Source organism: Electrophorus electricus, chromosome 12 (assembly GCF_013358815.1).
Source record: "Electrophorus electricus isolate fEleEle1 chromosome 12, fEleEle1.pri, whole genome shotgun sequence".
Lineage (NCBI taxonomy): Eukaryota > Metazoa > Chordata > Actinopteri > Gymnotiformes > Gymnotidae > Electrophorus > Electrophorus electricus.
This window is the reverse complement of record NC_049546.1, coordinates 14,033,098-14,055,462: the sequence shown is the minus strand read 5'-3', so window position 1 is coordinate 14,055,462 and position 22,365 is coordinate 14,033,098. Positions and strand designations below refer to the sequence as shown.

General features: G+C 37.6%; 1 protein-coding gene across 3 annotated transcripts in view; it reads left to right on the top strand.

Moving 5' to 3' along the window:
* The first annotated feature begins 1,132 nt into the window (after positions 1–1,132).
* The window catches only part of flt4 (fms related receptor tyrosine kinase 4), a 48,262-nt gene continuing 27,029 nt past the window's right edge, over positions 1,133–22,365 (top strand). For 2 of the 3 annotated variants that reach the window (XM_035532022.1, XM_027008635.2), the window contains exons 1-6: positions 1,133–1,300; positions 11,453–11,549; positions 12,397–12,671; positions 17,583–17,707; positions 18,197–18,371; positions 18,504–18,646. In XM_035532022.1, coding sequence (XP_035387915.1) covers positions 1,243–1,300; positions 11,453–11,549; positions 12,397–12,671; positions 17,583–17,707; positions 18,197–18,371; positions 18,504–18,646 — 873 coding nt within the window. In that variant the 5' untranslated portion in view covers positions 1,133–1,242. Of the gene's footprint in view, positions 1,301–11,452; positions 11,550–12,396; positions 12,672–13,106; positions 13,196–17,582; positions 17,708–18,196; positions 18,372–18,503; positions 18,647–22,365 lie in introns of those variants that run through there. The other variant, XM_035532023.1, reaches the window with a different exon arrangement.

Here is a 22,365-nt window from a genome sequence, read left to right as displayed (position 1 = left end):
TGATTGCTATCATACACTGGTCATACCCATACCTTCTGGTTGGAGATCCTGAGCAGGTTGTCTGAGATCCTCAACCCCCATCCCTCCCACTCTGCCCTTCTTTCACAATGCTAATATATCTTCAAATATCTCACCAGTTTCAACCATTTGGATTATCCTTAATACAGCTTTAAAGTTATACTTTTAAACTGGAAAGTTGGGACTAAATTACCTTCAGTGACCTGACCTCTTAACAAAACATTCATTGTTGTAAAAAAATGTTCAGCAAATGTAAGGGGGGAACAAAAATCATAACTAGACATGATCCCCCTTGCTGATATACCTTGAAGCTGATACCTTTTGACAACAAAAACCTCAAAGATAATTTAAGACAAAATGGACAACATAAAAATATGCAAACTGCCATCATCACATCTGATTACATAATATGATCTTAATATGCTTTATACAGAATTCAATACAGAATTATATAATATATAGATTATATAGAATAGTATAGAATATAATGGTATATAGAATCCCGTGTGTAGAACAGCAAGGGATGTCGGAATCACTATGACAGAGAGACGTAGTGATCTGGCCAGTTTTGGTATTTACTAAGTAATGTCACTCGGAAAGGGTTTGCAGCAGTACATCGAGTCTAGTACAGCTCGTCAGTGAATGTTGTAATTTCATCATTTGTAACTGCCCTTCATTTTAGTGTTTCACGAAAACGTTTAAGTAAACATCTCTTACTGTTTTTTTAATAATTGGTTTTTCAGTTGCTTTTCCAGATGAACCCTTAGTTCATGATTTATATTTAGTCGAAGAAAGTATTTTCTTTCTTACGTTTTGTCTATTGAGAGAAAATGGTGCGACAGTAGTTATTTTAGCGGCAGTCTTATGTAAATTAAGACTGAATGATAAATTAATCGGAGTTTGCCTGTTTGAAACACCGTTACTGACTTCTGACCTGTAAAACAAACCACGCGTTCAAGGATTTTATGAACGAAAGTCGTGGAGTTAGTCACAAGAGGAGGAAAAAGGAAACCATTGTAAATCCATTAACATCCTCACAAACCTGGTTTTTTGGAGGGGGGGCATTTTCTTTGTCATCCTGTTGTACATCCTTTCGATAGCCTGATGACCGAGACGCGCGTTTCACCTGAGAACTCTTATACGACCTTATCGTTTCCTTCACTGAACTACATCAGAAAACCAAGAGGCTTGTTACAAAATTTTAAACTTTTTGGAAACCTGGAAATGAAGAGAGATTTAACTTTTTTCTATAGGATTTGGATTGGGACTGCCTCTTTTTTAGGTGAGATTGAGTCTTTGATGTGTCGTGAATGAAAAGTTAAACTATGTCGCAAAGATTCCTTTCTGTTGAGGCGGCGTTCTATGACCAGCAACTGTAGGCTTCATGTGTGGCCCATGCTACCCTCATATATATATATATATATATATATATATATATATATATATATATATATATATATATATATATATATTTATTTATTTTTGCTAAATCTGACTACTTTTTAAAAGCATATTTTATCTCAGTTTAGCTAAATTTTTGATTAATCTTTGATTCGGTTCCCTGAGTGTAAGGCTAAATGTTCACAAGGTTTTCAAATTGACAAAAATGATGGGGACCAGCTGCGTGATATTACTTAAATTTCGCAGTGGTTTTGCCTTAGTCACAGTTTATGAAATGCCATCGAACACCAAAATTCCCAGTGTTTGTGTCGAAGTGGACTTTTAGATGTTATCTGAACATAAGACTTTGTTATATTGGTATATATTGTAAGTAATTTGAGATTGAACACTAGTAGACTTGTGGCCAAAACTGAGCATGCTTTGCAAAAAATAATTTTTAAAAAATTCGTTAATAATTAATATTAGATGAATATTTATAGGCAATGAGGCATTCTTCTGACTTTATGTACCCAAAGAGAGCCTTAATCCAATCACTGATGATAATTGGTCAGAAATGTATTTATATTCGACTTACTCAGATAGATGCACAGAACACAAATCCCTTTGTCTGCCATAACAATCTGCTGTCAAGTAACCAGTTTATCACCCAGTGTTCTTAGCAACACTTCATTGGTATGATGGTCTGTTAAAGCAGTCATTTTGCAACAACAGGAAAATGTTTTGTGATTGTTTCACAAACAGCTTTTAAGCACTTTCTGCCTCTTTAGTGTGTTGCTTTCACATTTTTTTTGTTTAACCTTTGGCATAAGACACCACCTTGCTGAGCTGTTGATGCATCCTCTTTTCCCACCATGATAATCATGCATTCCTGTGACATTTCCTACTTTCAAAAGTCTGCAGCGGCACCCTATCTCTGATATCAGATTCAGCAAGGGCTAAATTATTTGTTGTTTAAAATATTTGTTGTTTAAAAGCTCAAGGAGAAAACAAAAACCCTGAGTTCTCCCCTTGAAACTCAAGAATTAAAGCTTACTCCGATGAAAATATATCCCTAACACACAGACTCTCTAGCCATAGTAACTATAAAGCATTCAAAGAGTAATATAAAATGTGTGAGACCTTTTCCTTATAAAATTCTAAATAAAGCGTGAATTAGGAGGCTCCAACATTTAGCCATAGAAAAGTGTGTCTCTCATCAGGCTAGTGAAAGGATGCTGAGAGTAACTATAGAGCATTCAAAGAGTAATCCGAAACGATAGTATATGTGAGAGCTTCTCCTGATTAAATTCTAAATAAAGAATGAATCAGGAACCTCCAACATCAACGGTGTCATTTATCAAGACGTAGGTGAAGTCTGGGGTGACACGTGGAGTGACAATCCCCATTACTTGTCTGCAGGCTTTTGTGGAATGACATTCTCTAAAGGTTTAAAAATCCTCAGCTTTAAGAAACTTGTGAATACACGTCTCCCTTAAACGTCTCTATTAATGCAAACATGGGCACTTGATGGCTCAGGGAATTTGACTATGTTCTAGCGAATATTGGGTCTATTTATTAGATGTTTTTAGAATTACATAACCAACCATTAATCGTAACTGAAGCTAAAAATGGGAAAACTGGCCATTTCAAGGGATGAAAGAAATTGTTGTTTTTTTATTCAGAAAAAGCTTTTAACAGACAAGAGTCTGCAGCACCAGAAGGCATGCATTTATTTCAAATAAGCAGTTATTGGTTGTTAATGCAGATATAGTGAATGCAAGACAATGAACCAATGTGTAATATCTCATTCTCTGGTCTGCTGAATGTTCATTAAAGTGTGAATGACGAGGCACCAATTATATGAACCCCAAAACATATATTAAAAACTGTTTCTATTAGCTCTATAAAGCCCTTGTTTGACTTCCTCACATGATGAAGTTGGACTAGACAATCTTAAGACTCAAATGTAAATTCCTCACAGTTAATTCCATTAAACAACCCACTGACTATGATATGTAATACTATCCTGGTGATTAGCAAAACAAACTTAATGCTAATTTCATCTTCTTGCAAGGTAATACAAAAAAGGGTAAGGTAATGCTGATATCTGCATTAATTACTGCAGAGAGGACATTCATACCCTCATATGCCCCAGCCATTCCCAACACACCCTCGTGGGATTCAGTAGGTATTAACCCTTATCCAGAAAATATTTTAAAATTGTAATGTTTTAGACTGATCCTATCTAATATTTGGATGTTAGGATGTCACTCAGAAAGTATGAGTGAGGAATGAGAGTCTGGATGAGAAAAGCTTTCCTTGGTGGTGTGCAATGATCAACAAAGCTGATTAAAACAAACAAAAATCTTTAGAATGTTGTCTTTCTCACTGTGGACAGCAGGGGGACTGTAAAGCTTTCTTTTGGTCAAGCATTGCTCTCTGTTCAAGCACCAGAAAGAACTTGATTCAATCACCTTTAAAAGTGCAAAAATTATTTAAGTAATTAAGAATTGAGGATAATTATTAAGTCAATTTAGGAAGCCATATATCACAATCAAATTGTATGCATCTGGCTTTGCAAAAGCAAGAGTGCATGTTCTAATAAACACAACTGCCCCATTATTCTTTCATTGGATTGTTTAAAAGCAGCTTAAAAATATGGCCTTTTAATTTCCTGTTACTTCAGTGCCCTTTGTATCACATGGATTTCTGGTCAAGACAACAGAATCATCTTGGAAAAATTTCTGTCATGGTATCACTAGTGTTTTTGACTGAATTTTCCTTCTTAAGGGATCTTGAAAGTCAAAATTTGAAGTTTTTGTTTGTCTCCCTGGCTAATGGCAATTATGTAGTATAAGGCATCACAAGTGTTTCGTTTCTCTGGTCACCGAAAAGACATGCAGAGTCACTGAGGTCACTGAGGGTTCATGGGAAAGAGAGTGTTTGGTGAGCCCTTAGGAAACCACCAGCTTCCTCCTTGCCTCTCACACCCATTTCATTATCCAGCCCCCTTACCTCCTTCTGACCTTTCTGTCTCTTTCCTGTAGCTGCTTCATCACCACCATGCTAGATGAATTTGTTCCATGGGGAATACCTCATTATTTCAAATGTGAAGTAATGACTTGGAACCCTGCCATTTTTAATGTGTCCATAGGAATAATCATCCATTGAGTTCAGTGGTGTTGGTTTCATTTCAACTGCTCACATCACCCAGCCTAACACATTATATAAGTCTTGTGAGCAGGAATTAGGGGAGGACACCTGGCCTGAGGTACATGAGAATCTTATGGCTCTGCATTTTGCTGAAGTTGTCAGTGTAAAATGTTCTTTCTTTCGTCAGGGGGAAGTCATTTCTGACTGAATGCTATGGCAAACAAAACACCACAGTGGAAAGCAGGGTGCGTCCTGTCATGTGGTAAATGGCACAGGTACAGGAAACTGCAGTCAGGGTACAAGCACAGCATATAGGAAACACACAGTGATGTCTCCCTCCTCTTGGCCTGCAAACTTCCTTACTTCACATGAACTCCATCCAGGAAATAGGAAGGCCACTAGTGAGCAGATAAATGTGTGCAGAAGGGATGCACAGCCACTTTTTGGCTCACATCCCTTCAGACAACAAAGGAATAAAAAATAGGGATTGTGCCAAAAAGCTTTAGTCTATTTTTTGGTAAAGTGTGGACTGCACATCCCTGCCCTAGCATTGACCAGGCTCACCCACAGGGAGCAAGAGATGCTGACTGTTCAATCCAGAGAGGAGGTCTGTCACTTGCCCTGGCTGCCCCCTGTCACTGGTTGGACATGGTCTAATTTCAGTCTGTGGCGATGTTGGCCCTAAGCCCTTGTCTGACTATAATTGTAGTTTGGCCTTGTCAAAGCACATCTTTAATTTTAAGAAATGCATAACTCTCATTTCTTATCATATATAGTTGCTTCAACTTTGTAGCCATTTATGTTTATTTATGTTTAGGTATATGTTGTTTCTGCCAATGAGAGAAACTTCCTTAATTGCCTAAAAATATGAAGTCAGCTCAGGAGCAGAGTTAGAGACAATTCATTTCATTAAGGTTAGCCTTTTGTATGAATAGTGCTATGTTAGCAGATGACATTGTAAAGACTTTCAAGATTTGTACTTAACTATAGTATGTTGGGCCCAATATAAAGTTTTCTGCCAACTGCTATTTAATAGGAAAATAGGGCTAGCAAAATTCTGAAAAATTGGTAAACTCTTATTGAAGATGAAAAAACTGCTGAGAGCAGAAAAAAGAATCAGAAGCAGGCTCATTTTATTCAGCAAATGTGTACTGTACTCAGGATACAAAACAATAAATACAATACAAACACTGAACTCATATACAACCCTATATATTATGGGAAGGTCAATTCTTATTTATTATGAGTGGTTTGTTAAGAAGTATGACTGCCATTTAAGATAAAAAAATAAATAAAATTTCAGGTTCCACGTGGCTCTGGTTTTGATGGAGCAGTAGTACTGTTTATAGGAAGGGAGATTTTTGCAGCTTGGCTCTTAGCCATAAATGTATTGCAGCTCCTATATTGAGAGGTTCTGCTGACCAGTCATCCTTTCTGCAGCTGTACTGTATGTTTGACTTTGAACAGATGGAAGATGAGGTGAACCACATAATTACGGCTACAATGCTTCCTGTGGTATAACTACAAAATAGTGATAGGATAGGGTGAGAGATGTAGTTTTTGGGTTTTTGAAACTTCCTCAGAAAAAAATGTTCCTTAGTGATGGTGGTTGTATATTTGTCTCCCTATCTCTCTAGTTTGAAAAGGTAATCAAAAAAGTCTGTTTAAATTCTGAAGCATAAACACAAGGGAAAAAATGAAATTACAGCTGCCCTTTTCGATTAATTTTGTAATTCATATTTTTAAAGGTCTCATACCCTGTTTCTGTGTATTTTTGGAGAAAAGCAGTGTATTTATATCATCAAATGGTAAAATAACTATCGTGACCAATAATGACCAAAGAATGCATATGATTTATTTGATTTCTGCAGGACTCCTAGGCTTGAGCTTGAGTGTAATTGATGCCCAAAGCCATTGGTACATGACTGCAAATGTATCCTGCTTTAAGAGAATTTAAAGACGTCCACTTAAATAGTACTTTAGGTAACTTATAAACACCCAGGATTCATTTGGCAGAGCATGATTGAAAGTTTAATTGCCTCTTATATGTTATTATTTGGTCCAAATTAAGGGAGTGACTTGCTTTTTCATCTTAATGAAAGGTATCTTTGAGAATTAAAGTATTAAATAAGCACATATAATAATAATAATAATAATAATAATAATAATAATAATAATAATAATAATAGTAGTCATTGCATAATCCAACTTAATTATATTGAGTGCTTTTCTTTTATTGTTAGAAAAATCCAAGGGCAGGCTTGAATCTTCCAAGTAATGGCTACTTAGATTTTACTTTAAAAATGTGATGGTGGTTAAGATGGTCATTTGTTTTTCTCTAAAGACCATTTGCAAACAATGTTCAAAGGAATAATTATGAGAGAGTAGGTTCAGTGTATGATCTTAAGGCAAATTCTAAACAACTAATCTATTAAACTTCAGGCTTATCATTTTATAATTTAAAGAATTATTGTTTAGTAACTACTGTGAAGTACTAACTACATTAAAACTATAATTAAAGGTATGTAATTACAAGGAATTAGAGCCATCTGGACCCATCAGCAACTCTTGGGTTAACTATATGACGTACTGCCTTACATAGGGAAATGGCCAATAGCTTTAATATTCAGTGAAATACATGACATTGAGTTATTCTGAATTCTGCCCATGTCTTTTTATTCACACATTTTGATATATACTTTTCATATGCAAATAACTTGAAGTAAAACAGTTTTCATTCTTCCCTTGAACTAAACAGAATTCCTGATACTTACCCTGCCCTATCTTGTATAAATGTCCCTCCAAACATGCTGGCTGTGACAGCCCTGATTCTATAGGGAAAAGAGCAGAAGACTTTGAATGAATATGACTTTGAATACTCCCTCAGCAAATCATAATTGCAAGACAAGTAGATTGCACCAATATTACCTATTTCACTCAGGAGATAAGTGCTTATTTAATACTTTAATTCTCAAAGATACCTTTCATTAAGATGAAAAAGCAAGTCACTCCCTTAATTTGGACCAAATAATAACATATAAGAGGCAATTAAACTTTTCAATCATGCTCTGCCAAATGAATCCTGGGTGTTTATAAGTTACCTAAAGTACTATTTAAGTGGACGTCTTTAAATTCTCTTAAAGCAGGATACATTTGCAGTCATGTACCAATGGCTGTGGGCATCAATCACACTCAAGCTCAAGCCTAGGAGTCCTGCATAAATAAAATAAATCATATGCATTCTTTGGTCATTCTTCGGTCATGGTAGTTATTTTACAATTTGAACCTATATTCACTGAACATATAAATTATAACATATAATTTTAAAAATATAATTACTAATGGAGGATATTAAATATGCTAAGACCCATAAGGATCTGGCAGGAAATTGAGCTCTGGTCCATGTCTCCAAAATGCCTGGAATTTACTTAATATCTTGGCACAGTCCAAATGTATCTATAGTCCATATTCTGTCACAAGGCAAACCCAGAGTCTGACATCCCCAATCTTTCACAGATGGCATTGGAGCTGCATATTTTGAGCCACCATGGCTGACTACATATGCAGAGTACTGTAAATTGCTTTTTTTCAGCATAACCATCACATGTGGGAGGAATGCTGTGAAGAAGATATGCTGGCTATGGGGTTTGACAGTTCACATTGAGACCTTGTTGCTCACCATAAATCATCTCTAGCCACTATGCTGGGCTTGACATGTGTTCCTTCTCTCCTGGAAATGGATCTTTATGGATGTGTATCATATTACATTACACTGAATCACAGCAAGAAATCTGTGGGAGATGTGTGGCACAGTGCTGACTCTCTTATTCTTGGCTAAAGCACAGCATATGTTGAGATAAAATGGCTATGTGGATGCATTGTTCCACAATATCCCTGACTTGCCTGGCTGCAAAAGGTTTTCCCTAGTACTTCAAAGTCAAAATCAAAGCCAGCTTTATTGTCATTCAGACTATACAAGTAGTGCATAGCTGAAAGAGATTGCGTTTCTCCAAACTCCGATGTGCAAATATACACTATACATAAAGGTAAGTGCACGAGACAAGACATAGTATAAATACACAAGAAATTATTTATATATATATATATATATATATATATATATATATATATATATATATATATATATATATATATATATATATATTACACATTGTTCCAGTGATTATTGCACAGTGTAACCGGTACTGTAACTTAGCACTGGAAAATGTTGATAAGATGTTCACAGAGAGAACATTAAAATTATTGCACAAAGTAGCTACATATGAAGATGGGGGTGTGCGTTATAAATAGTGCTCATAATAGTTTATGTTTCTAAATAAAATAAATGTGTGTATTGTTAAAGGATGTTGCGTAGTCTAATGGCCTGTGGGAAGAAGCTCTTGTTAAGTCTGACAGTCTTGCATCGCATGCAGTGGTAACGTTTACTAGAAGGCAGAACAGTCTCTGGTCAGGGTGGGTGGGATCCCTGATCATCTTGGAGGCTCTGCTGAGGCAGCATGGAAATGATGGAAATGAGGTTCTGATAATTTTCTCTTCTGCCCTCACCACTCTCTCGAGATAGACTTCCTCCCTGGCCATCATCTGTGGTAACGAGAAAGCCTGAATATAACTGAACAAAAGGGCTAGTGTGCCAGCAAAACAGATGGGCTAAGAAAAATGGGTTAAGAAATCAATCAGTACATTCCACTGAATGCTGCATACTATAGTAAGACCAATCAATACTCTGCTTAGGGCAAAATAGTATTTTAATAGTACTCTTTTTAATTCTTGTTCTTTTTTCAGTTTACACCATCACTGTTTGACTGTGTACCTTAGCAAGCTGTGCCTGGGTAATGGAAGCAAATCTTTGCAGTATTTAACTTAATTTTCATAAAATGAGTGTATAGTTACAAAGAATTTTAGTGTCCGTGAGTATATTAAAATTAATTATTACCGAAGACCTAACACTTCTATTTATAATGAGGAGTACATTCTAAATACACACTAAATTTTGTTACATGTTAAACTATTAATTAATAAGTGCAGTTTCACACCAGAAGCTAAGTAGCTAAGTGTTGGTATGCACTCTGTGAAACCACAGGAAGAGGCTTTTCAAGCATTAGAACATATTTGTCATAAATATGTTCTGGATTGAACTCCTGGTGTCTGTATATTGAATAAAAACAGTTGCTATGAATGTCATTTTTCAGATCTAGTGTGTGCAAACTGATGCTCCTTCTAGTGAAAGTGAACTCTCTTCTAAAATGGGCATTGCTCCAACAAAGAGGCATATGGAGAACCACTTCCTCCCTGTGCACAAAAGTCAGTTAGAGTGCTGTTGGCTGGAAAAAGGTCCTGGCCTCCCCCATGATTCCTTTTGGTCTATGAGCAATAAAAAGGAAGAAATTAACCTTGAGCAGTCAAGGTGGTGACCTGCATTTTGTTGGCCTGTATTTTTCTGTTCAGGAACATTGTCCTATCTCTTTGTTAGGATTTGGAAATCATCAATTTCTGAAACAGTAGTGGTGAGAGAAGCGTAGAAGAGTACTTCCTCTTGTCTTGTTGCCCTGTCTATGACACTGTTTATTTGAATGACTGCAGACAAGCCCCTAATACAGTAAGAGACCTCTAGTCCTATAGAGTAACCCCAGACCTGCTGTGCCTGTGTTTGCTGAGGCATGTCAATGGGTCTTTGAAAAGTCAGCACCGTGGTGTGTGCACACTGGGAGAAAGAATCATGTTCTGTCAATAAAAAGACTGCCAATGATATGTTTTGTCATGCAGAGGGGATGTATTTTCTACTACATGGACCTACATATTGCCTTGAATTCCTAAACAAAGCCTGTTTTTCTTGCTATTTTTTTCAGTCTATTTTATTAAATAAAAAATTGCCCACTTGATTACTGGTGTTATTACAACTAATTTAATATATCTTTATTTCAGTAGATGGCATACCTACTATGTACACAAGGCTTGACAATATATTCATTTGCACTTCTGGCTGTGACAGTGCATATGGTATACTAAACATCAGAGTGTAGCAGAAAATCAAAGCAAATAGATCGTTCATAAACAAAAATTACATTTACTTGAAAAAAGCCTCAGCAAATGCCTCTTCGTCTTGTTTCAGAATTGTTTATATAACATCTTGTTGGAATTGTTTTGACCCATTAGGTTGCCAGCTGCCAAGAAGCTTGACTTGAACTCTAATTAGGCCATGGATTCGCTGTCAGATTTTTATACTATTCTCTTGTGAGTTACAGAGAAAGGTGCACATATGTGGTAGTACAGAAGTATTGCCTCTGATTGGCATGTGTGTGGCTGGCATGTGAGGAAGAGGGGCAATGCTAAATGCTTTGCAACACAACAGGGAGAAAAGCTGATTCTGCTTTTCTGATAGAGTGCTCAGGAAATACCTAAAGCAAATTCTGATGTGTTGTATATCTAAACAGCCAATGTGACAGAAAGCGAGGTTTTCTTTATGAATATAAATAAATACATTTTATATATATATATATATATATATAAATTTCTCTTTAATATGACATATAAAATAAGAGCCTGTATTCATTCATCTTTATTTATATATAAAATTATTTTCATGTATACCACATGCCTCTTGCTGACACATGCTTGGTGTGCAACTGTGAATGTCAAAAAGTAAAAATAAATCAAAATCTTTGGACTGTTTTAAAGGTTATATCTGTTTTTGTTTACTCAGATTATTCCTTGGATTACTATGGATTATCTGCTTCAAATCCTCTGTAGTACATCGTGTTGAGATGTAGCATCTAAACATGCCCACGTGAACATTGATGATTAGCAATAATGTAGGCATCCTGGTTAGTCTGTCAGAGGCACTTAATCAAAAAAAGACTCACCCTCTCCTCTCTGCCATCAGGTCTGGTGACTGGGTTTTCTATGACCCCACCTATCCTCAACAGCACCAAAAACCAACTAGTGATTGATGCCAATGACACACTGAGCATCACATGCAGGTAGGAGCAATGTGCCACAAGCGTGGTGATGCAGGGCATCAGAGATTGTTTAAAAGTGTATATATCATGTATGCTCTCAAGCAAATGCTTTTTTATGTAGACAGTAAGAAATCATATTTATTACTTGGATCACGTAGCATCAAGGTTCTTCATACCTTCAGGGGAATGTTACATTTGGAGGGGAATTCAGGTAAAGTTAATTTTCAGGTTACAGCATCGACAATGTATCTTTGAAAATAAGGGAAGAAAAAGGCAATCCAACACCATGTATCGCTGATCCTTCTATAGCTGCCTTAGCCAAGAATCTGCCAAATACTTTGTTTTCAGCAGTAGCAAAGATATGCCTTTCGAAGGAAAGTATCAGTTTTGGCTGCATCCCAGCATAATTCATGGGCAGCATTACATATATTATACAGCGTTGGCTAAGGTTCAGAACATTATTGCACTTTATAATCATGTTAGGGAGGAAGTCACAGTGTTATCCTGCAAATACAGATGCATACAGCAAAAACAGATGCAATGAGAGTCCGTGCCAGGGGTGCCCGACTTCCATTATTAGTCTGTAACTAAATCAGGTGGAGATTATTGTTCTGGGGAACTGATATTTATCAGGATATTTGGTATTTGTGCTTGGTATTTATTTAAATAATGCATGCAAACTTTTTTTTTTTGGCAAGATGGAAACATGCTCAAAATACTGCCATACTTAGTGTACTGTAAAATTATGAAAAAAGTGTCAATCTTAAAAGACGGCACACACTCAAAGTCTGCCTCACATGGCTTCCTCTGAATAAGCATTCTGGGTGCTGGTAACCTTTCTGTGACCTGTGATGTTCCCTTCATTCAGGGGACAACACCTTCTGGGCTGGGCCTGGCCTGACCAGTCTCTTGAAAAAGCTGAGCTCAGTAAGCAAGAAGGGCAGCAGTCACCTGCCTACATCCATAACCAGAGGGGTCTGTGGGTGAAAGAGTGCCAGGGAGAGCCAGGGAAACCCTACTGCAAGATCCTTGTACTGACCCAAAGTGGCAGTGACGACACTGGCTACTATCATTGTTTCTACCAGGACATTAAGGCTATCATCGATGGAACCACAGCTGCCAGCATCTATGTCTTTGTACGAGGTAAATGGTGCCTGTGGTTTATTTGAAAGTCTTTTAATGACTGTGTACATGTTTTCTGGTAAGGCTGTGTAATACAGATGAGCAAATTCATTTTTGATTGAAAACAATTTCCTCATATGAAGTTATTACCATAATTTCAGATGTAATGGAATGACCATGTGTGTGATTTAATGGTTAATCCTAGAAGAAACAAAATTACCAGGACATGTGGATCACAAATACTGGTTTTATTTATTTTCCCTCTGATGAGCTTGTTTTCTTTGCTTGGCTAGCACTTCATATTTCAATTTCTTTTTTATTTGGGAGGCAGACAAGGACACAACAGATATTTCATTCTAAAGTCTTGCCCTTTTTCAGATAATCCAGGTGCTTTGTTTTTACAGGCTGCATGGTTTTACAGCATGAATTTGTTTGCTTTGTTTCAGAGGGTGCTCTAAAAGAGCTACACAATTGAATGAACCAAAAGATAAGAATATTATAAAGCAAAGTAGAGAAAGCAACCTGATGCATTTTTTTTTCTGCAGGTAAAAGCTTTCTGATTTATTGAATGAAAGGTTAGAGGGTGTAGTTTTCACATCACTTCATAATATAGGCTTCTGTGTTTTCAGTCATATAGGGACTCTATTCACTATAGTGCAACTCTTAATTTTTTAGGAAGAAAAGGTCTGGTAAATTGAAAAAAGGACAACTCTGCAGACACTGCTATAATGGCAATTTAAAATCCACGTAGTGCAACAAAATATTGGCAGCTCAGGTTGGTCGTTGGACTGTTGGTCTGTTTGCTGAGTTTGGTAATTGAGAAGCACACGAGGTGACATCTTCAGTGCAAGTTGGATTGTGATTGTTCATCCAAAAGCTTATATTTATATACAATGTGAGTGGGGATAATCAACATTAATGTTTCTAATACTTACTTCAGAGCACTGTAGTCTGATTTAGTCTGTGATGATTGGTTAATTGGGGGAATGGTTATGATGCGGTCCATGTTTCTGATCTGATTAGTTTGTAGCAAAAATGTATAATTTTATGACTTATTAGAAGGGGCACCACCCTAAAATATAGGAAAAAACAATCAACTAGTACTGTGAATTGCTGAAGGTTTATTAATGTTATATCTATCTCATTTCTAAATTAGTTAATATTTTGTGTAGTGACTGAATAGCATTACTTCAAATATATTTGCCACAATGACCAACTTGATGAATAAAAGTGTTTTATTGAAAAGTTAGTTTTTATTGAAAAGATTATCGATTAATGAATAAGATGATTATTGATGTTGTGAGAGAGGTTAAGCTACTACAGGTTATAGGCTGCTATAGCGGACACGGCTCAGGTGTACAGAATCCCTAAAAAATGACAACTGAGGGAGAAAAAAATGGGAATGAGGAGAAACAAAATAAATCAAAAAAATAATAATAAACAAAACAAAAGGACAGAACTGAAATCATAGGGGTAGAACTTTTACGTGAGACCTGTTTAGCTATGGTGCTAACTCATTTAAGACTAACATATCCATAGCTAATGGAGCTAACTACCGGAGGGTTGAATGAAAGGGAGGAGATTCCTATTTCTATTATTATATAGACTAATGAAGGGAGAAAATATTAACTTGCACAGAATTATCTCTAGGAAATTCAACTCGCTATAGACACCCCGAGATGGCATATAAATGGAAAATACAGCTCTTACTTCCAGTCCAAGGGATGGTTTTTCAAAATGGTCTTTATACTTGTGAAGAGGATCAATGGAGTTTAGGTGTGGCAATGGTTGGCTGGAAATAACACTTAATCCCGAATCTTCTCTGCTACATTGGTGACCCCACACCAAAGGTTTTCCCAAACTGGTGAGCCTGAGCTTCACCGAGAGTGTAGAAGTGATATGGCTCGTCCCTGGACTTTGCAGGTGTCAATGTGAATGCATTTCCTAGATGTAGCTTTGTAGAAATCTACAGTTGGCTATTTCGCACTAATTACCATTGACCAACAGGATTAATTCTTATTTTACCAACGATGCAAAAACAAAAATTTGACTACATTGATGTAGTAGTGGAAAGCAAATTAAACGGGTTTACATCAGACCCGTAACACAGTAGATACAAGACAGACATAAAATAAAAATAAGCATTCTAAGTACTTAATTCTTCTCATGAGAAGTTCCAACGTCACCTTTTCTGGATCCAACATTAACTCAAGATTTACCACCTTAACTCTTTGTTCCTTAGCATTGATTTTGGGAGGGGTAGCAAGAGATATTATTCCTAGGTTCGCTCATGCTTCTTTGTCTAGTCTCCAAGTTTGGTGGGGTGATCAAAACAAATTAACAAAAAGAAAGAAAGAGGGGAATTTAGAAAAAAAGAGGGGAATAAAATAACTAGGTAGTGATATTTGTTTGAGATATATGTCTTAAAGTATAGCAGGTGGGATCAGTTACCATAATTCACCTGAGCCCTTTGGTCCAAATATTTATAGATAGAGTACAGATGTTCTTATAAGCAATATAAAGCACACAGTTATATATAAGAAAGCAGTTACATTTTCATCTAGAAGCACACTACTTGGAGACAGAGATATAATTGCATGGAAGAGAGATGGAGAAAGATAGACAACATGATTATTATACATTTATTGTACTGTTCTAGTTTTAATAATTCAAATAATCTTCCTCTGTCCATTATACTTGGGATGAGCAGGTAGTCACTAAGTAATACAAGTGTAAAGGCAATATGCAAACACTAGAATAATAGGATTAAAGCTAGATATAATAATTTCATGAATGACAAATAACCAAGCATAAAAGTTAACATAAATTTAGAGAGAATGGATTTCATAACATTTCGATGAACACAAAGGCACGGAGTACATACACAAACTAGACTTCTAATAAACATATACAGGCATTCATAAACATACAAGGGTTTAAATACATGAACTAATGAACACTAAACAAGACACAGGTGCAAATCATGAACAGTAATAACCAAAACAACGATTGGAACAGGAATGGAAAAAGTGAAACAAAATCATGAGACAAGGAAACCATGGAAACATAGATGATAGGAGGGACCAACAATGACAGCAGGGTACTTTATGATCTTAGTTCCTCAGGCCAGATCTAGAGTCATAAAGTTTTGGGCCATGTGTCCTTGTGGAATGATAAACCTTCCTTACTAAGTGGCTTTGAAGACCTGGTATGGGAGTGGGCGTGCTCTTTTTAGTAGAGCCTAAAGAGTTCTGGTGTTTGTAAAAGAGGCCTCTCAGAGTGGGTGTTATGAGTTTGTCTCAGGGGTGAAGGTCTGGTTTGCCAGTAGGACAGAGACTGGTATTGCAAAGCATCTTGATAAGGAGACCTTCTGCGAGGGGTGTTGGGGTTACCTAAGGGTTACCATAGGAGTGGGGGCTGCAGCTTCCACTACAGTTTCGTAAATAGTTTTGCACTGTGGACTGAATGTATGTGTTTGGATCTCTGATGGGGTTTGAGGCTTCTTAGTCTGAATGATTGATAAATTGGATCAATATCGGATTGTTTATTGATTTTTCAGCTGAAGACCATGACTCCAGAAATTTTCTTTATCTTCTCGATTTTGCCTGAGTTTGGCTGATTTCCACAGTTTCAAAACTGAATTTGTGTCTTTCTTTGTGAAATGAAACGAGAGAGAGAGAGAGAGAGAGAGAGAGAGAGAGAGAGAGAGAGAGAGAGAGAGAGAGAGAGAGAGAGAGTGAGTGTGTGTGTGAGAGTGTGAGTGTGAGTGAGTGAGGATCTTGTCTCTTGATGGCCAGTTGGGGCTCATATAATCTATCTGACAAACCTGTTTGGCCAGTGTAATCAGTTGTTGCAACTGATTCTGTAGACAATGTTTGTTCTCTTGGATTCTGTGCCTCCTTTGGCTTTGAAAGAATCCTTCTGAAGGTTGCAACTGGTTTGTGGGCTACTTTGAGATAATATTGTCCTAGTAGCCTTGCTGTCATTTCGGAGATATTCTGGATATTTGGAAGGGGTACATGTTTTGGATTGGATTCATCATATTGATTCATTTGGTTCTTCTTTTTTAGACATCATCTAATAAAATTTAATGGATATCCTTTTCTTGAGAACTTAATAGAGGTGTTTTATAGGACAAGGCTCAGCCCCATGAGGTAGATTTTCTTATTAGTAATAATAAAGAGCCTCACCTTTTGATCTAAGCAGACGTGGTGGATCGTAATGCACTAGGTGTTCTCTAACGTACTGTGGGGCAAGACCATCCAGCACTTTGTAGGTCATTAGAAGTATTTTATAATCAATACAAAATTTTACTGGGAGCCATAGTAAAGTAGCTAAGATAGGAATGATGTGATCAAATTTTCTAGAACTAGCAAGAACTCTGGCTGCCACATTTTGAACTAGATGGAGCTTGTTTAGGCACTTAGTGGTACAGCCAGAGAGTAAGGCATTACAGTAGTCCAATCCTGAAGTGATAAATGCATGGACTAGCTTTTCTGCATTATGTGAGGAGAGCACGTTCTTGAGGTGGAGAAAGGCGGTCATAGAAATATTATTTACATGAGCTTTGAATGAGAGACTGGGAACTGTTAGAGGAGATTTGAATTGGAGACCACAGAGACATTCATAATTCATAATTCCTAATGTGATGTGGATGCAAGTATTAGTGATAATAATGATACCAGTATGTTCTACAGAAATACTGTGTTATCTTTTATTGTCTTGTTTGGGTATTAAATTTGTTATAGTTTTGTTGGGTGGATCAGTGATGTAGTAATTAACCATCACTAGTGTTTTAGGATTTTATGAATGTATTAATTCATAGGTCACATTTAATTTGCTTTAGCAAATGAAAAACAAATATTATTCTAGTTATTTCTTATATTTATTGATGGTATACAATTTTATAAATTGCATTTCTTTTTCATATAGACCCTAATAAGCCATTTGTCCAGAGAAATGATGACATGGAAACCATCTTCATAACAGCTTCAGACAAGCACATTGAGGTTCCATGTCTGGTCTCGGATCCTGACCTGAACGTTACCCTCTACTCGGTAGGTATGCCAACTTGCATATAAAGACAAGAAGTCATACAGAAAAAACAGCTTAAGTTGAGAGTGCTGAGTTCTCTGTAACGTTGAGGAGGTGAGGCAGGATGCCCGCAAGCCATGTCAAACACACACGGACGTTTATTGGAATATGTAACACACACACACACACACACACACAGGCACACAAAAGCACACAAAAGCACACAGACATGGTGAGGAGTCAAGGAGCAGGGGGCCGTGCTGTGACAATAATGCAATAATACACGAGTCTCCACATTTGCAATAATATACACAAGTTACCCCAAATTGTATGATTGAGCCTGTTGTAGAATGTCAAAATCTAAATGTAATGGTGTTATTATGAAGATTTTATATTTTTCTCACATATGTATTGAAATAAGCAACTGCAGTAGTAGACATTTACAATGAGTATTATTTGAGTGATTGTTTCTTATATGAGGACTGTTTTTCACTTTGTCATTGGTTCTTTAGGTGGAAAATTCCATTGTGCCTCTGGAAGGTAAAGAGATCACGTGGAACAACAAGCGAGGCTGGTCTGTCCCCAGAAACATCATAGACCGCATGTCCATTATCTTTGGCTTTTTCTGTTCTATAACTTCACACAGCAGTGCATACAGATCCAACATCTACTTGCTGATGGAAACTGGTGAGATACTATTCACTTTGTATTCTGAGCAGGCTTCAGACAGTCTATTGACACATAGTTGCTGCAAACAAGCAGGAGCTTTGCCTGAACTCTTCCATGACTTTGCTTGTGATCATTGTGAACAACCTGCAGGAAGAAAGTTTTACGAGCTTAAATTACTCCCTGAAGACTCACCCATTGAGCTGATGCGAGGCGATGTTCTGGTCCTCAACTGCACAGCGTTGGTCGAGTTCAACATGGGTGTGGAATTCAAGTGGGCCTACCCTGGCCAAAAGGTAAACAAAAGGCATTCAAACCTGTTGCAGATTCTCTCTCTCTCTCTCTCTCTCTCTCTCTCTCTCTTATATATATATATATATATATATATATATATATATATATATATATATATATATATATATGCTACAGTGTCAAGTATTTAGTGTGAGCTCCCCTTGAGCACTTGAGCAATAGTCGGAACCTGGCTCTCTAAAGGCCACAGACAGTTTGTGAGATGACCCATAAACACTGAATTCAAACCACAGTACACTGTGAAGACTGTAAAACATGGAGGTGCAAGCATGATTGTTTGGGGATGTTTCTCATACTTTGGAGTCGGACCCATTTATCACATACCAGGCACCATGGACCAGTTTGAATATATCAAAAATACTGGAAGAGGTCATGTTGCCTTATGCTGAAGAAGAAATACCCTTGAAATTAGTGTTTCAGCAGGACAACAACACCAAACACACCAGCAAGTGGGTAACATCCTGGTTTCAGACCAACAAGATCGATGTTATGAAGTGGCCAGCCCAATCCCCAGACTGCAATCCGATTGAGAATTTGTGGAGTGACATCAAAAATGCTGTTTTTGATGCAAAACCCAAGAATGCAGAAGAACTGTGGAATGTAGTCCAGTCATCTTGTGCTGGAATACCTGTTCGCAGGTGTCAGATCTTAGTTGACTCCATGCCACACAGATGTAAAGCAGTTATCAGAAATAAAGATTTCACAACAAAATATTAGTTCAGTGATCAACAGAAAAGCTAAATCTGTAAACAACTTTCAGTTTATACTGTAAATATTTGTAAATGAAAATGAAGACACTTTTTTTTTGAACAGCCCATTATTTTTTCTTCATTTTCATTTTAAAAATTGGTATTTCGTTCATGTTTTCATTTGGAATTGAATGTGCAGTGCTCCCAGTGCCTTTGTGTATATGGAAATAAATTGTATTATGAGGATTGAGCTTTTTCTCAGTTGTTTTAAACATGCTGCTATTATTTTGCACATAACTGTATAACACAAATGTTATGAAAAGCGGGAGCCAGGCCAAAGGGGAAGATATCATCACTACTGTGACCATCACTGCGACCAACCAGCTGATATATGCCACAGCAACAGTGATGCTTGAGATGCTTGGCTACAAGATGAACATCACAAAGGAGCAGGGCTGTGGAAGACAACACTAGAGGCCAATTTCAGGCTGACAGGACAAGTCACCATCAAGGGCAGGATTTACCAAGCTCTGTCCCTGCTGCTGTTCTGCATATGCCTGAACCCCCTCAATGACATCACCAAGAAAGGCTATGGATACCGGCTACAGAATGAAGCAACCTTAAGCCACCTCCTGTCCATGGTGGATGTCAAGCTGTATGCCAGAAGTGAACGTGACATCTCAATAGGACACTAATCCATCTCAATAGGACATCACTAATAGCTCACTAATCCATCTCAATAGGACAATACAATACTGACATTGAAATGTCATTTGTACTAGATAAGTGTTGTTGGATGGTAACAAGGAGAGGAAAGGTAGCCAGAACTAAGGGGATCATACTACCAGAAGTTGACATAGCAGATGTTGAGAGCAGCTATAAGTACCTTAGAATCCCACAAGCAGATGGGAATCATGAAGAGGCCATAAGGAAAGCAGCTATAGCCAAATACCTACAAAGAGATGCAAGTCCTGAGAAGTCAGTTGAATGGGAAGAACAAGATGTGGGCTCTCAACCCCTATGCTCTACCAGTCATCAGATACCAGGCTGGCATAATAAGATGGCCAAAGGAGGAGATAGAACCACTGACATCAAGACAAGGAATCTCCTCACAATGCATGAAGGGTTTCATGCCAAATCCAGCACTCTGTACACTAAACAGAAGGAGGGTGGAAGAGGACTTGCGAGCATCAGTATGAAACAACCAAGATCAAAGAGTACTTCAGGAAGATGACCCCAAATGATGAAATGCTTACTGAGTATTTCAGACAGCAGAAACCCAAGGAGGATGGGAATGACGAGGAGCAGAAACCATCAGCAGAGGATAAACCTCTGCATGTTACATACTATCAGGAAATAGTGGAAGTGGCTGCTATGGAAAAAATACTACCAATGGCTAGAAAAGAATGGACTGAAAGACAACATGGAGGCACTAATCATGGCAGCAAAGGAACACAGTCTGAATAAAAGATCAGTAGAGGCTGGGATCTACCACATAAGGGAGGACTCCAGATACAGAGTGTGTAAAGATGCCCCTGAGACATGCTAGCACAAAAACAGGATGCAAGATGCTAGCAAGCAGAGCAAACATGGAACTCCATAACCAAGTGGTAGGCATAGTATACAGAAACGTCTGTGCTGAGTATGGGCTGAAAGTTCTGAAGTCAAAGTGGGATACACTCCCAAATGTGGTGGAGAATGACCAGGCTAAGATCCTGTGGGACTTATATAGACACTCAAAATGGTAATGACTAAATCAACTGGACATAGTAGTGATGGATAAACACCAGAAGAGGATAAACATCAGATGAGGGCTGTGAAAGATGTAGCAATTCCAAGTGATTGCAACATTAAAACCAAGGAACATGAAAAGCTTGAGAAATACCAAGGCCTGAGAGAAGAGCTGGAAAACATGTGGAAGGTGAAGGCAACAGTGGAGTGCAAGGGGGTGTGACCCCCAAACTGGGAGAATGGCTCCAGCATATCCCAGTAACAACATCCAAAATCTCCATCCAGAAGAGTGCAGTACCTAGAACAGCTAAGATACTATGCAGGACCTTTAACCTCCCAGGCCTTCGGTAGAGGAGCTAGGCTTGAAGGAAAAAGAGACCACCCAGAAGAGAGTGGGGAATTTTTTTTTTAATGAAGAAAATTCCAAGTGAGTAACTGCAGTGTACTGTAGTAAATGATGTGCAGAGATATTTCAAAGTTTCCACACAAGGTTTCCAGAGAAGCAGAACATTTAAGACTGAGGTCCATGTGTAAGCACAATGCTTTCAGAAGCAATTAGATGGAATTTAGACATGGAAATTAGACATGTGACCCTGGAGTGCAGTATACATTCAGATGAGCATGTTTTCTGTGGATCTGTTTCAATGTGAATCGACTTTAGAATGGGAAAATAGAGCAATCTGAGCAACTTCAAATGAGGCATGGTCATTGATGGTTTCCACATGCAATAGTGTGATCAAGGAAAAACATCCAGGAAAAGGGGAATCCATGGATGTAAACAACAGGGGTCAGAGGAGGATGTCAAGAATCATTGTGATGAGTAGGTGGTGGACAGTAAAGCAAATTGCAGCCAAATACAATGCTGGTACTTCAACTAATGTATCCAAATGCACAACTCGTCATTCCTTAGCAGGGATGGGGTATAACAGCAGATGACCAATTCGAGTGCCATTGCTGTCTAGAGGATACAGAAAGACAAGACTCCAGTAGGCAAAAGAAAGCAAAAATTGCTTTCAGCAGTGGAAAAGCATTGCCTGGTCAATTGAATCCAGATTTCTGGTGTTGGTTCAGGATGGTGTGAGAAACTGTCCTGTCCATGCAGGCAAAGATTCCTGCAGAATTATTTCAGCACCTTGTGCCATGACAAATTGATCCAGTTCTGAAGGTCAGAGAGGTCCAACATGCTACTAAATTGGTGTATCTAATAAAGTAACCATTGTTGGACTGTATTTCCCCCCCTTTCACCACACCTTGAATATCCCAGCTAGCAGAGCATAAAAAAA